This window comes from Amia ocellicauda, chromosome 5 (genome assembly GCF_036373705.1).
Source record: "Amia ocellicauda isolate fAmiCal2 chromosome 5, fAmiCal2.hap1, whole genome shotgun sequence".
NCBI classification, from domain to species: domain Eukaryota; kingdom Metazoa; phylum Chordata; class Actinopteri; order Amiiformes; family Amiidae; genus Amia; species Amia ocellicauda.
In genome coordinates this window covers 19,174,897-19,187,887 of record NC_089854.1, presented here as the reverse complement: position 1 = coordinate 19,187,887, position 12,991 = coordinate 19,174,897, and the positions used below count along the sequence as shown (strand labels likewise).

General features: G+C 45.3%; 2 protein-coding genes across 2 annotated transcripts in view; one reads left to right on the top strand and one right to left on the bottom strand.

Moving 5' to 3' along the window:
• Nucleotides 1-306: 306 nt before the first annotated feature.
• Nucleotides 307-916, bottom strand: LOC136750566 (syncollin-like). The gene has a single exon (XM_066705708.1). It carries the CDS (start codon nucleotides 880-882, stop codon nucleotides 487-489), a length of 396 nt encoding a protein of 131 aa, XP_066561805.1. The 5' UTR covers nucleotides 883-916; the 3' UTR covers nucleotides 307-486.
• A 6,991-nt stretch (nucleotides 917-7,907) lies between these two features.
• Nucleotides 7,908-12,991, top strand: part of dhx34 (DEAH (Asp-Glu-Ala-His) box polypeptide 34) — a 28,335-nt gene continuing 23,251 nt past the window's right edge. Inside the window, exons 1-2 of the mRNA XM_066704124.1 lie at nucleotides 7,908-8,063; nucleotides 11,858-12,645. Of these exons, the coding sequence (XP_066560221.1) occupies nucleotides 11,884-12,645 (762 nt within the window). The 5' untranslated portion in view covers nucleotides 7,908-8,063; nucleotides 11,858-11,883. The remainder of the gene's footprint in view (nucleotides 8,064-11,857; nucleotides 12,646-12,991) is intronic.

Here is a 12,991-nt window from a genome sequence, read left to right as displayed (position 1 = left end):
TAATCTGTTTTCTTTAAACTAAATATTTACCTTAAATCTCTGACTCAGAAAATAAAGCTTAGCTTAGATCTAAATCTTGAATGTAAATGCAAAATCTTAATGATAAATCTAAATCTGAAGAGGTGAAAGCAGCCTGCTACACCGAGAGCCCAGCAGAATCAAAGTGACAGACAGAACGTGTAAGCAACACACAAATACATTGTCTTTTCTGTTATGACTGAATTGTGATTTTAAGAACAAAGGTAAAATTATAAATGCATAAATACAAATCATAATTAAAATCATCATAAAGACAGCAGTGAGATGTGTTCTGAATTGAAAGCATTTTTAATTTGGTTTGTTCTTTTTAACAAGAAATAAACTCTCTTTTACAGTCCAGGGTGTGGTCTTTGGTTCACAAACCACTACCCTCGCATTCTCTTTCAAATTCTTCTCTCTGTCTTCATTTACTTCATTACTTCACTCTCTCTTCACCACCCATCCTCCTTAACACTCGCAGAAGTACCCGGAGATGTCGTTGTTCCAATTGCTGAATAGGCCCTGCCCAACGTCCTTCAGGCGGTGGACGACTCCGGCAGAGAACTTGCGCCTCTTGCCTTCCTTCTTGGTCCGGGACCAGACAGTAAGGCTGCAGAACTTGGACACGACAAGCGAGGAGACCCTGTTGTTCCACCACACAGGCATGATTGGACAGTCGTCGCCTTTGTAGACGTCCAGGGACTTCCCCCCACAGCTCTGCTCGTTGTAGTAATGGCTGTCCTCGAACAGACGGGCACAAAGCTTAGTGCCATTGTTGTCTTTTAGGAGTGCTGGGTCAGGGCACTGAGCCTGCAGACCAGCAAAGTAAAAAGCGCACAAAACCAGGACTGCAATGAACTTCATGTTTGCCGTGTGGAGAGTGACAGTGACCACACTCAATTTATATAGCCACTCAGTCGCTGGCACACACAGTCGTATTCTGGCCAAAACGATGCAAATAATACTAGGGTTACGTCGACTACTACTGTAACAATAGGCCCTGACCCTGTGTGAATGTCAACTGCTGTTCAGTCGATAACGTTGGTACTTTCCAAGTTATCACGTTACAGGCTATCCTTTTTGTGAAAACTAAACAAACAAACAATAAAGATAATATTGTATGTGTTACTTCTCACAGAAAAAAGTTACTTAATTACAAATATTTAAAGTTTTATTTATGCAGTATGTTAATATATAATAATAATTATTATAATGATAAAATACAGAGGCGTTGCTAGAATTACAATACATTCGGGGCTTAGCCTAGAGTCCAATCCCAAAGTAGGGGGGTCCAGGGGCATTGTCCCCCGTAATAAATTTTTTTACTTTGAACAGCTAAATGTATTAATCTGGTGCACTTTTTAATGAGTATTAATAAAAAAGATTAACTAAGATTTTGGACAAAAAAGGAAAGAAAAATTGATCTGAAAAAAATCTCCAGCCAGCAGTAACGCTAGCTAGCTAGACTTATACATTGTCAATCAGACATCAACTCTTTAGCTGTACTTCTGATATTATTTTTGGAATATTAGCTATAAGCACTCACATTGTGTGGAAAAAAATACCCTAATGTCTACCTTATATCTCTTTGCTGGTTTAATCTTGATGCTTAGAAACAAATTGGCTAGCTAGCTGGCTACCTCACCACATTCAATGTCGTTAGCTGGCATAGTATTACTATCACCGGCAGTACTAAGGTAAACAGACGCACGAGTTTTCTAGCAGCAAGCAACCTTAGAGCAGTGCCTCCATTTGAGAGGACCCAGAACGTACTAGAGTAAAACGAATATAAGATGTGAGACACTGTGTTCTACCAAAAGGTTCCGGTCAGGTGCGTAGGCTGGCTTTCACAACATGAAATCAAAATAAACAAAATTAGTGTTTCAATTGCCAAATCAGTTGCAGAGATGCATATGAGTCATACATATGCTTCAGGGGAAACAAATTATGGCTTGAAGACTTATCAATTGGATTCTACAAAGGCAATGTAAGCTCATCCCACTTTCTTTCTATGCTTAGCCCATGTTCCACAATATCACAATATAACTCATCCTCCACCTCCTCTAGCCTCGCCTGCACCTCCTTGCCTTCATGATCCTTTTTCTTTTAGAAAAAGCTTCTAATATCCATAGCCACCCTTAAACTCAAGTCTTGCCTTAGTGAATTAGCTACCACCAGATGCCAGCAATGACAACCCCTGTAACCGGTGCACTCTCCCTCTCTCAGCTCACACAAAATGCGCGGTACCAAGTAATGTGCACTATATCTGCTGCTTGAATGACACACAGAGGACTCAGAACATACCTGTGTTTTTGATCAACGATATCGTATTATTTTCGAGGGCTTTAATGCATGATGACAGATTAATTGATTTTAATTATTATTTTGTAAAACACACACACACATATATGTATATATATATTTTAGATCCGGGGCTATTCATAAAACATTCGGGGCTGTAGCCCCGGCCGCCTAGGCCTAATGATGCTGCTGATAAAATAGCTGACCTCAGTTACTTCTAATTCAACATTGTGCCATTGTAACTACAACCCCAATTCTGAAAAAGTTGGGACAGTATGGAAAATGCAAACAAACAAACAAAAAGAATCATTTGAAAATTCTATTCACCCTGTACTATATTGAAAACACATTATTTGATGTTTTACTTTGTGAAGAAATTCAAATCTGATGACCGCTACACACTCCAAAAAAGTTGGTACAGTCGACTGTCCCACAGTTAAGTTTACCACTGTGTAATATCACATTTTCTTTTAATAACACTTATTAAGCGTTTGGGCACTGAAGACTTTTACCCCATTCATCCATTACGCATTTAATCAGCTGCGCAACTGTATGGGGCCTTCGTTGCCTTATTTTGCACTTCATAATGCACCACACATTCTCAATTGGAGACAGGTCAGGACTGCAGGCAGGCCATGCTAGCACCCTCACTCTCACCTTACACAACCATGTGATTGTAATCTGGGCAGAATGTGGTTTGGCGTTGTCCTGCTGGAAAATGCAGGGACATCCCTGGAAATGATGTCTGGATGGCAGCATATGTTGCTCCAAAATGTGTACATATCTTTCTGCATTAATGGTGCCCTCACATATGTGCAAGTTAACCATGCCATGGGCACTGACACACCCTCATACCATGAGGGACGCTGGCTTTTGGACCTGACACTGATAACAGCTCTTTGGCCCGGAGAACACGACGGCTGTTTTGGCGGAAAACTATTTGAAACGTTGACCACGAAACCCGATTCCACTGTGCTACTGTCCATCTCAGATGAAAGCGAGCCCAGAGAAGTTGGCGGCGCTTCTGGACAGTGTTGGTGTATGGCTTCTGCTTTGCATAGTAAAGCCTTAACTTGCATCTGTGGATGCAGCGGCAAATGGTGTTGACTGACAAAGGTTTACCAAAGTATTCCTGAGCCCATGTCAGGATATCCATTACAGACTCATGACGGTTTTTAAGACAGTGACGTCTGAGGGATCAGAGATCACGCTCAGTCAGAAGTAGTTTTCGGCCTTTTTATTATTATTTTTATTTCTTGGCAGACGCCCTTATCCAGGGTGACTTACAACATAAGTGCAAACAAAGTGCAAAAATACAGAGAAGTACAAGGCATCAATCATTACAAATTCAACTTCGCTAAAACATAGCAATTCAAGATACATTTTACAAATTCCAATTTACACAAGTACAGCAAGAGACTTCCTACATCCTGGACGGTGAAAGCTAAGTGCTGTCAAGATGTAAGGTTACAGACGAGGGCTACGGGACAGGGAGCAAGGAGGAAAACAATCAAGAAGGCGAGGAGCATAATAAGCTGAAGTGCTATCTAGCAGGGATAGAGGACTAATATTACAAGTGCTGTCAGAAGAGATGCGTCTTGAGTAAGCGCCGGAATGAGGTCAAGGACTCTGCCGTTTTGAGTTCGGTGGGCAGGTCATTCCACCACTTAGGGGCCAGGGATGAGGAGGAAGGAGAGTGGAGAGGAGGCAGAGTTAGCCTTCTGGCACTGGAGGAGCGCAGTGGTCTGGAGGGGGATGTATGGAGAGACGAGTGACTGAAGGTAGCTTGGTGCAGTGTGGTCAAGACAGCGGTCGGTGAGGGTCAGGAGGGAGTTGCAGTAGTCCAGGCGGGAGAGGACCAGTGACTGGATGAGTAGCGGAGTCGAGTAGTCAGTGAGGAAGGGACGGATCCGGCATATGTTGCTCAGGAAGAATCTGCAGGTGCACGTCAGCGTGGTGATGTGCTGGGAGTAGGAGATCGCAGGATCGAGGGTGACGCCTAGATTTTTAGCGGAAGAAGGAGGAGCAGCGAGTGTGCTGGATTCCAAGGGGAATCAAGATGGGGAGGTCAGCAGAAGGTGAGGAAGAGGGGGGGGAAGGGGAAAAAAAAAAGAGGAGATCTGATTTGGAGAGGTTGAGCTTGAGGTGGTGCGAGTGCATCCAGGCGGAAATGGCAGACAAGCAGGAAGAGATGTGTGAGGGGATGAGAGGGTCAGAAGAGGGAAAAGACAGGAAGATCTGGGCATCATCAGCGTAGAAGTGGTAGGAGAAACCATGGGAAGCGATGAGGGGGCCCAGGGAGCGAGTGGAGAGAGAACCAGGCGAGAGCAGTCCCAGAGATCCCAAGGTCAGCGAGGCAGAAGAGGAGGAGGATGGAGTGATCAACGGTGTCACATGCTGCAGAGGTCAAGGAGGATGAAGACTGAGGAGAGGGAGGCCACCCGAGCATGGCTGAGGGAGTCAGTGACAGCCAGGAGAGCCGTCTCAGTGGAGTGAGCTGTGCGGAAGCCGGATTGCAGAGGATCAAGGAGTGAGTGTTGGGACAAAGTCAGAGAGCTGACGGTGGACCGCCCGCTCGAGAGTCTTGGAGAGGAAGGGTAGTAGGGAGACAGGGTGGTAGTTCTGAGGAGAGGTGGCATCAAGGGTTGGTTTCTTGAGCAGTGGGATGACAGCAGCTTGTTTAAATGGTAAACAGCCAGAGAGGAGTGAGGAGTTGAGGATGGAGGAGATGAAGGGGAGAAGATCAGGAGCGGTTGCTTGGAAGAGACAAGAGGGGAGAAGGTCCAGGTATGATGTTGTGGGTTTGTGACGTAGGAGGAGAGCAGAAACTTCAGCATCTGAGAGAGGCGAGAATGAAGAAAAGGAAGCTTGGTCGGTGGGAGGTTTCCGTGTGATGGGAGATGAGGGTGGAGTATTGAAGAGCCTGCAGATGTCTGCAATCTTGGAGGAGAAGGAGGCGACATCATCAGCAGTGAGAGATGGGGGAGGAGAAGGTGGAGAAGAGTTTGCGAGGGTTGTGGATAGTGGATTCGAAGAGAGATTGGAAGCAAGACTTCTTGGCTGAGGTGAGAGAGGACGAGAATGTGGACAGTTGGGAGCGGTAGAGTTCGAGGGCGGCTGGGAGTTTGGTCCTTTTCCACTTTTGTTCGGTGGCACGCAGACTAGTTCGGGTTGCACGGAGAACAGCAGAGAGCCATGGCTGAGGAGGGGAGGGACGGGCAGGACAAGACGTGAGAGGACAGAGTCAAGGGAGGAGGTGAGGGAGGAGAACAAATAGGAGGTAGCACAGTTGACAGATTTGAAAAACAATTAATGGAAGGCAAGAGAGTGGGGGCAGTGGAAGCAAGGGTGGAGGGGGAGACAGCAGAGATTACAGTGGAAGGGGACAGAGGGAGTGGGTGGAGAGGGGAGGGAGAAGGAAATTAAGTGGTGGTCCGAGATGTCCATGAGTGTCACGGAGAGTGTCAAAGGGGAGCAGCCTCTTGAGAAGAGGAGGTCTAGCTGGCGGCCAGCCCTGTGAGTGGGGGGAGAGAGAAGTTAAAAGGAGTGAAGGAGAGGAAGAAATCTGGCACAGTGGGAAGGGTTGGAGAGGTGGATGTTGAAGTCTCCCAGGAGGATGGTAGATGAGGACAGCGAGGGGAGAGAGGAGAGAAGAAAGTCAAGTTCATCCAGGAAGGAGGTGAGTGGACCAGGTGGACGGTAGAGAACTAGAAGGAAGAGGTGAGGGAGAGGCGATTTCCACTGCATGGAATTCAAAGCTGTGGGTTGAGAGAGGAGAGAGAGGGGGGGGGGGACAGAAAAGAGGAGATAAGGGGAGAGCAGGAGCCCTGTTCCTCCTCCCCGCCCAGTAAGACGAGGGGAGTGGGACAGGACAAAGAGAGGATAAGGCAGTAGGGGTGGTAGAGTTGTCTGGGGAGATCCATGTCTCGGTGAGAGCGAGGAAATCCAGAGACTGGTGGGAGTCGAAGGCAGAGATGAAGTCGGCCTTGTTGGAAGCTGAGTGGCAGTTCCACAGGCCTCCAGAGAGTGGAGTAGAGGAGAGGGAGGAGGAGGGGGGGGGAGAGGCAGAGAGATGAGGTTAGAGGGATTAGGGAAACAATGGCGCACAGCTGCACACCGAGAGGAAAGAGAGCAGGACAGGAATTGCAGAGATCGTCATGGTTGCCCGTTGTTGCGTCTCCTCGCTGGAGTCCCCGCAGCTAGAGTACCTGCCCTTTGTAATTGGGGCCCTTCGGAAGGGGGGCACTGAGGCTGCTGGCGCAGAGGGGTGGGGGGCTGTTAAATACGTCACCTGTAACCAATGAGGACAGTGCACACCTGTGTTGCGTTGAATGACAAGGCTGGTCAGGATGGCCCTCCCTCCCACGCAGGACTGCCAATAGCACAATTACTGGCTGCTTAATATCTGAATACAGACAAAGACAATGCCAGATACACGCAGTTACACCGAATAGCTTGTAGTAATGTTAAACAAGTGCTAAATCACAGCCTACACAGTGTAAAGCTTTGGATTGCAGACAAGGCGTCGAGTGTGCTAGGTTACTGGCTAAATTCACTAACAAACTGTCGCTGCTTTTCCAACAATACAGGTGCAAGAAATACAATTCATAGCTAAACAAACCACGTAAACTAAACAAGGAAACGCGAGAGAAAGTGATACTTAGCTGCGACGACTCAAGCGATTTCTCCGAGAGTCCAGGGGCAACGACACAAACACACCGGCTAAATTTAAGCTGTATTAGACAAACTCACAAGGCTGGTCAGGATGGCCCTCCCTCCCATGCAGGACTGCTAATAGCACAATTACTGGCCTTGCCCTTTATGCACCAAGATTTGACCGGAATCCTTGAATCTTTTCATTAAATTGTGTACTGTAGAAGGTGAAATGCCCAAAATCCTACCGATTTGTCTTGGGGAATGTTGTTCACAAAGTGTTGGATTATTTGCTGACGTATCTGTTAGCAGATTGGCAAGCCACAACCCATCCTTCTTCTTGAAGGAGTAGGCCTATCGTGGAGGCCTTATATACTATGATTACACAATTGCCTCAGCTGTTTCTCATCACCTTCTTATTTCAACTTGTCACCTCGCTATTAGTCTTAAATTGCCCAGTCCCAACTTTTTTGGAACGTGTTGCATGCATCAATTTAAAAATAAACGTTTACCTTCAAAAAACTCTGCAGTTGATTAGGTAAAACATCAAATACCTTGTCTTTATACGTTTTTTGTTTAAATACAAGTCAATGAACATTTACATATCACTCCTCTTTGTTTTTATTAGCATTTTCTATACTGTCCCAACTTTTTAGGAATTGGGGTTGGTCAGTAGTACAGTGTAAACGAAGGAATTTCCCCCATAGTTCAGTGTAATTTATTTATTACATTTATTCAAGGCATATATATATATATATATATATATATATATATATATATATATATATATGTATATATATATATATATATATATAAAAATGCAACTTATTTTATTATGGAAATATTAAACAATGACGCTGAACTACAAACTAGGTGATTTAGGACCCAGGGGTAATTAGACTGATTCGTCGCCCGCCGCTGAGGCCTACCGACAGAGAGAAGCCGGGGAGTGGAGTTACTTACACACTGCACACAGTTACTCTTTCGTGGTTGTGGCCACTGTATTCTTAACGGTATAGGTTCCATTTGGGATGATCACATTTTGCTTAACCGGCAAGTGGGTTCGCAGAAACACACCACGATTTCACAGAGTAAGTAAACAAATTGTATATACATGTTATGTTTAAATAAGTGTACATTTAGTATGTGTTGTCTGTACCTAATTTGGATTTGGCTATGTCAAACATCTTATAGTATCTGTTGCTCGTGAATTATTTTTCTAAATAATTGCCCTACAACATTAATGACTTGCAGACAACCTAACAAATGAAAGTGATCCTGATTATATATAATATAAAATCCGGTTGAACTAGAAGTTCACACAAAATGAGTGCTACAACGCGGGGCTGATACCCCAGTTCATTTTCGGTCATCTGTAATTTAAACAATTTACCGGGGTCATAAGATTTATAAACACTGCTTATTGCTATACAGTTCTGTGCAAGTGTTTGGATTGTCCTAACACAAACTGGCTGTAGTCCCAGTGTAATCTGATAAGATGTAGGTAAACGATTTAGTTACCCCGAGTTAAAATTAAAGGGAAAAGTTACAAAATGTTCAGCTGTGTAAAATAAACAGATAACATTATTTCGGCAGCACACATACAATGTGTCCCAAGAGAGTCACTTTTGTGTTTGTTGAAGCTGTTAAGCTCCAGGTTGTGCCTGTGATAAGTGAGGACCGACATCAGAGGTGTGTGGAGCCGGAACAGGACTAGCCCTGTGTGTCTGCAATGAGCCGGACTGCTGCTCCTCGTTCAAACACATTTTTATCGAATTGATAAATCCAATGTGTCTATGATTAAATAGCTCTTTAAAGTAACAACGTCGTTGCTTGAAGGCGACATCGATTGAGTCGTGGTTTATTTTAGTTTGGGACCAGGTTTGGTGGGGTACACGGTATTTTAATCATATCATTTAGTCATTGCATTACTACAAAGTGTACTGAATCTCACGAACATAGCGATGCACATGGTTACTAACACGTAAGCCTAATTAATCATGTGTCTGCTTTATTCTTTATTATTGACATGACGTTTCTGAAGAACTGACTAATTACTACAACACGGATCAATGAAAAAGAACCATGTTTTATTCAAACAGCTCATACATTTCTGATGGCAGTAAGGATAATCTATCACAACAAGTGTGTACTTTAGATCTAGAAGCCCTCATTATATTCTATTCCAGGATTTGATGCTGACTGTAAATCAGAAAAGGACAAATAGCCTAACTAAAAAGAAAGTGACAGTAGAATAATTATTTCCTAATTTAATGCAAAATACATTAATCAGTTCTTACCAGTTCTGTAGATTCTGAAAGACATATTTGTTCTAAAGGTGAAATTTGTACAGATCAACAGCACTCAAGAAAAGAAGGTTAGCCAATGCTTAAATTGAGCTAAATGTAGTGCATGGGCCAATTCTTTCATGATCCTGTGTCACTTAATGTGCACATGTTAAAGCAATGTCTGGGGGTCTTTTAAAAGGGATGTATTTGGAATGATATTTAGCAGAATACCAAGTTACCCATTGTGTCATGCATGGCTCCGGTGGTAACTTTATGGGTTAAGTACAGCCTTCTCTTTGGACTGCTTCTGTCAGGTGGTCTGCTTGGGCAATGCAACCAGCTTCTAAATCACACATGAAGTTAGGTGGCCTCCACCTGTGTTAAATTGTAGTGATTAACATGATTTCAGGATAAATTCAGCAGTTCCATAGGTTCCCTCTACTGGGTGGTGTATTTCAAAGCAAAGTCTCTGGGACAAAGTTGTTTAAAGGCACAGTTCCGGAGATGGGTACAAAAATGTACACCGATCAGCCATAACATTATGACCACCTGCCTAATATTTTGTAGGTCCCGCTTTTGCCGCCAAAACAGCCCTGACCCATCGAGGCATGGACTCCACTAGACCTCTGAAGGTGCGCTGTGGTATTAATAATAATAATAATAATAATAATAATAATAATAATAATAATAATAATATTTTTATTTCTTGGCAGACGCCCTTATCCAGGGTGACTTACAACATAAGTGCAAACAAAGTGCAAAAATACAGAAGTACAAGGCATCGATCATTACAAATTCAACTAGATAAAACATAGCAATTCAAGATAATACATTTTACAAATTCCAATTTACAATTTACACAAGTACAGTAAGAGACTCCCTACATCCTGAACGGTGAAAGCTAAGTGCTGTCAAGATGTAGGGTTACAGACGAGGGCTACGGGACAGGGAGCAAGGAGGAAAACAATCAAGAACGCGAGGAGCATAATAAAGCTGAAGTGCTATCTAGCAGGGATAGAGGACTAATATTACAAGTGCTGTCAGAAGAGATGCGTCTCGAGTAAGCGCTGGAATGAGGTCAAGGACTCTGCTGTTTTGACTTCGGTGGGCAGGTCGTTCCACCACTTAGGGGCCAGGGATGAGAAGGAGCGGCTCTGGAGGAAGGAGAGTGGAGAGGAGGCAGAGTTAGCCTTCTGGCACTGGAGGAACGCAGTGGTCTGGAGGGGATGTATGGAGAGACGAGTGACTGAAGGTAGCTTTATGCAGTGTGGTCAAGACAGCAGTAGGTGAGGGTCAAAGTCTTGAACTGAATGCGTGCTGCTATCGGGAGCCAGTGGAGGGAGCGGAGCAGTGGAGTAGCGTGTGCAAATCGTGGCAGAGAGAATATCAGACGAGCCGCAGAGTTCTGGATGAGCTGGAGTGGGCGGGTAGTGGATGCAGGCAGGCCGGCCAGGAGGGAGTTGCAGTAGTCCAGGTGGGAGAGGACCAGTGACTGGACGAGTAGCTGAGTTGAGTAGTCGGTGAGAAAGGGACGGATCCGGCCATAATATTGTGTAGGTCCCCCTTTTGCCGCCAAAACAGCCCTGACCTGTCGAGGCATGGACTCCACTAGACCTCTGAAGGTGTGCTGTGGTATCTGGCACCAAGACGTTTGCAGCAGATCCTTTAAGTCCTGTAAGTTGTGAGGTGGGGCCTCCATGGATCGGACTTGTTTGTCCAGCACATCCCACAGATGCTCGATTGGATTGAGATCTGGGGAATTTGGATGCCAAGTCAACACCTTGAACTCATGATTCATCAGACCAGGCCACCTTCTTCCATTGCTCCGTGGTCCAGTTCTGATGCTCACGTGCCCATTGTAGGCGCTTTTGGCAGTGGACAGGGGTTAGCATGGACACCCTGACTGGTCTGCGGCTACGCAGCCCCATACGCAACAAACTGCAGTGCACTGTGTGTTCTGACACCTTTCTATCAGAACCAGCATTAACTTTTTCAGCAATTTGAGCTACAGTAGCTCGTCTGTTGGATCGGACCACACGGGCCAGCCTTCGCTCCCCACGTGCATCAATGAGCCTTGGCCGCCCATGACCCTGTCGCAGGTTCACCGCTTTTCCTTCCTTGGACCACTTTTGATAGGTACTGACCACTGCAGACTGGGAACACCCCACAAGAGCTACAGTTTTGGAGATGCTCTGACCCAGTCGTCTAGCCATCACAATTTGGCCCTTGTCAAAGTCGCTCAGATCCTTACACTTTCCCATTTTTCCTGCTTCTAACACCAACTCTGAGGACAAAATGTTCACTTGCTGCCTAATATATCCCACCCACTGACAGGTGCCATGATAACGAGATTATCAGTGTTATTCACTTCACCTGTCAGTGGTCATAATGTTATGGCTGATCGGTGTACAGTTCTTCATTATAATCTCTAATGTATTTCTGACCGGTACAATACCCAGGCAGTTCCCACAAACGGATTATGAACTCTGATGTTTGTCCCTCTGATTAGCAATCTAGTCTGATCTATCTAGTCTGCTAGCTAGAAGAAAGGGCCTACTGTACAATCTGTCACTTCTAACCCCATGTTTTCTCTCTAGTCAGTGGGACAAGCCTGAGCAAGGAGATGGAGTCTGAGCGAGAGAAAAGGAACAGAAGAGACAGCAAGGAGAGCCGGATACGAGACTGGGATTGGGATAGCCCCGAATGCCGTGCCCTGCTAGATGAAGTATTTTTCCGTGCGCAAGATTACATCCAAGCTGGCAGTCTGGAACACAGGGAATTCTGGACCTTCTTCCAGCGCTTCCAGCGCTTCCAGGAGAAGAAGGAAGTTGCTGGATTAAGGTTGGGGGCTGATGCAGGGGGAGAGGGCAGCAGCACTGAAAGGAAGGTAGGGTACAAAGACAAGAAAAAAAAGAATGACAGTAGGGGTGTGGATCTAGGGCTGCCCAAGGAGTATGATGCTCGATACCGGATCAACGTGTCAGTGTGCACCAGAGATGTAGAAGAAAGACTGGCAGGGGGGCGGGTGGGGGGTGGTGGCAAAACGGGAGGTCCAGGGAACCAGCAGGTCACCGCCTGCCGCCTAGCCCTGCTTCACTTCCTGGACTTCAGCCAACGTCAGAGTTTCTGTAAATTGGCAAAGCTGCGCAAGGAGCAGAGGAGCTTGCCCATTTTCCACTACAAGGAGCGGGTGGTGGAGCTGGTCCGGGCCCATCCTGTAGTGGTGGTGGCGGGTGACACCGGCTGCGGCAAATCCACCCAGGTGCCTCAGTACCTTCTGTCAGCAGGGTTCAGCCACATCGCCTGCACACAGCCCCGCCGTATCGCCTGTATCTCCCTGGCCAAGAGAGTCAGCTATGAGAGCCTCAACCAGTATGGGTCCAAGGTGAGTGCCTGGAAGGTCTCAGTTGATCTACTATGCCATATAATTTGTGTAGGCAATCCAATAAGACCTTTAAACAGCAGTTTGATCAACTTAATTTATAATTTTGTTTTCCTCCTTGACTGTAGTCGATGCCAGCACTGGTTCCCTGCGATTTGAGCCGCACATTTAAAAAAACAATAAACATGTATTACTTCTCCTTGTATCATGATCCGATTAACACTGACAATTTAGCTTAACTTAAGTAATCCTAGATATTTTCCCTTATTATTTATCTGCAGGAGAATTAAACTGCATTATTTCATTATTAAATAAAGTGCACGTATGTTTTAATCTGTCCTGTAGCCAC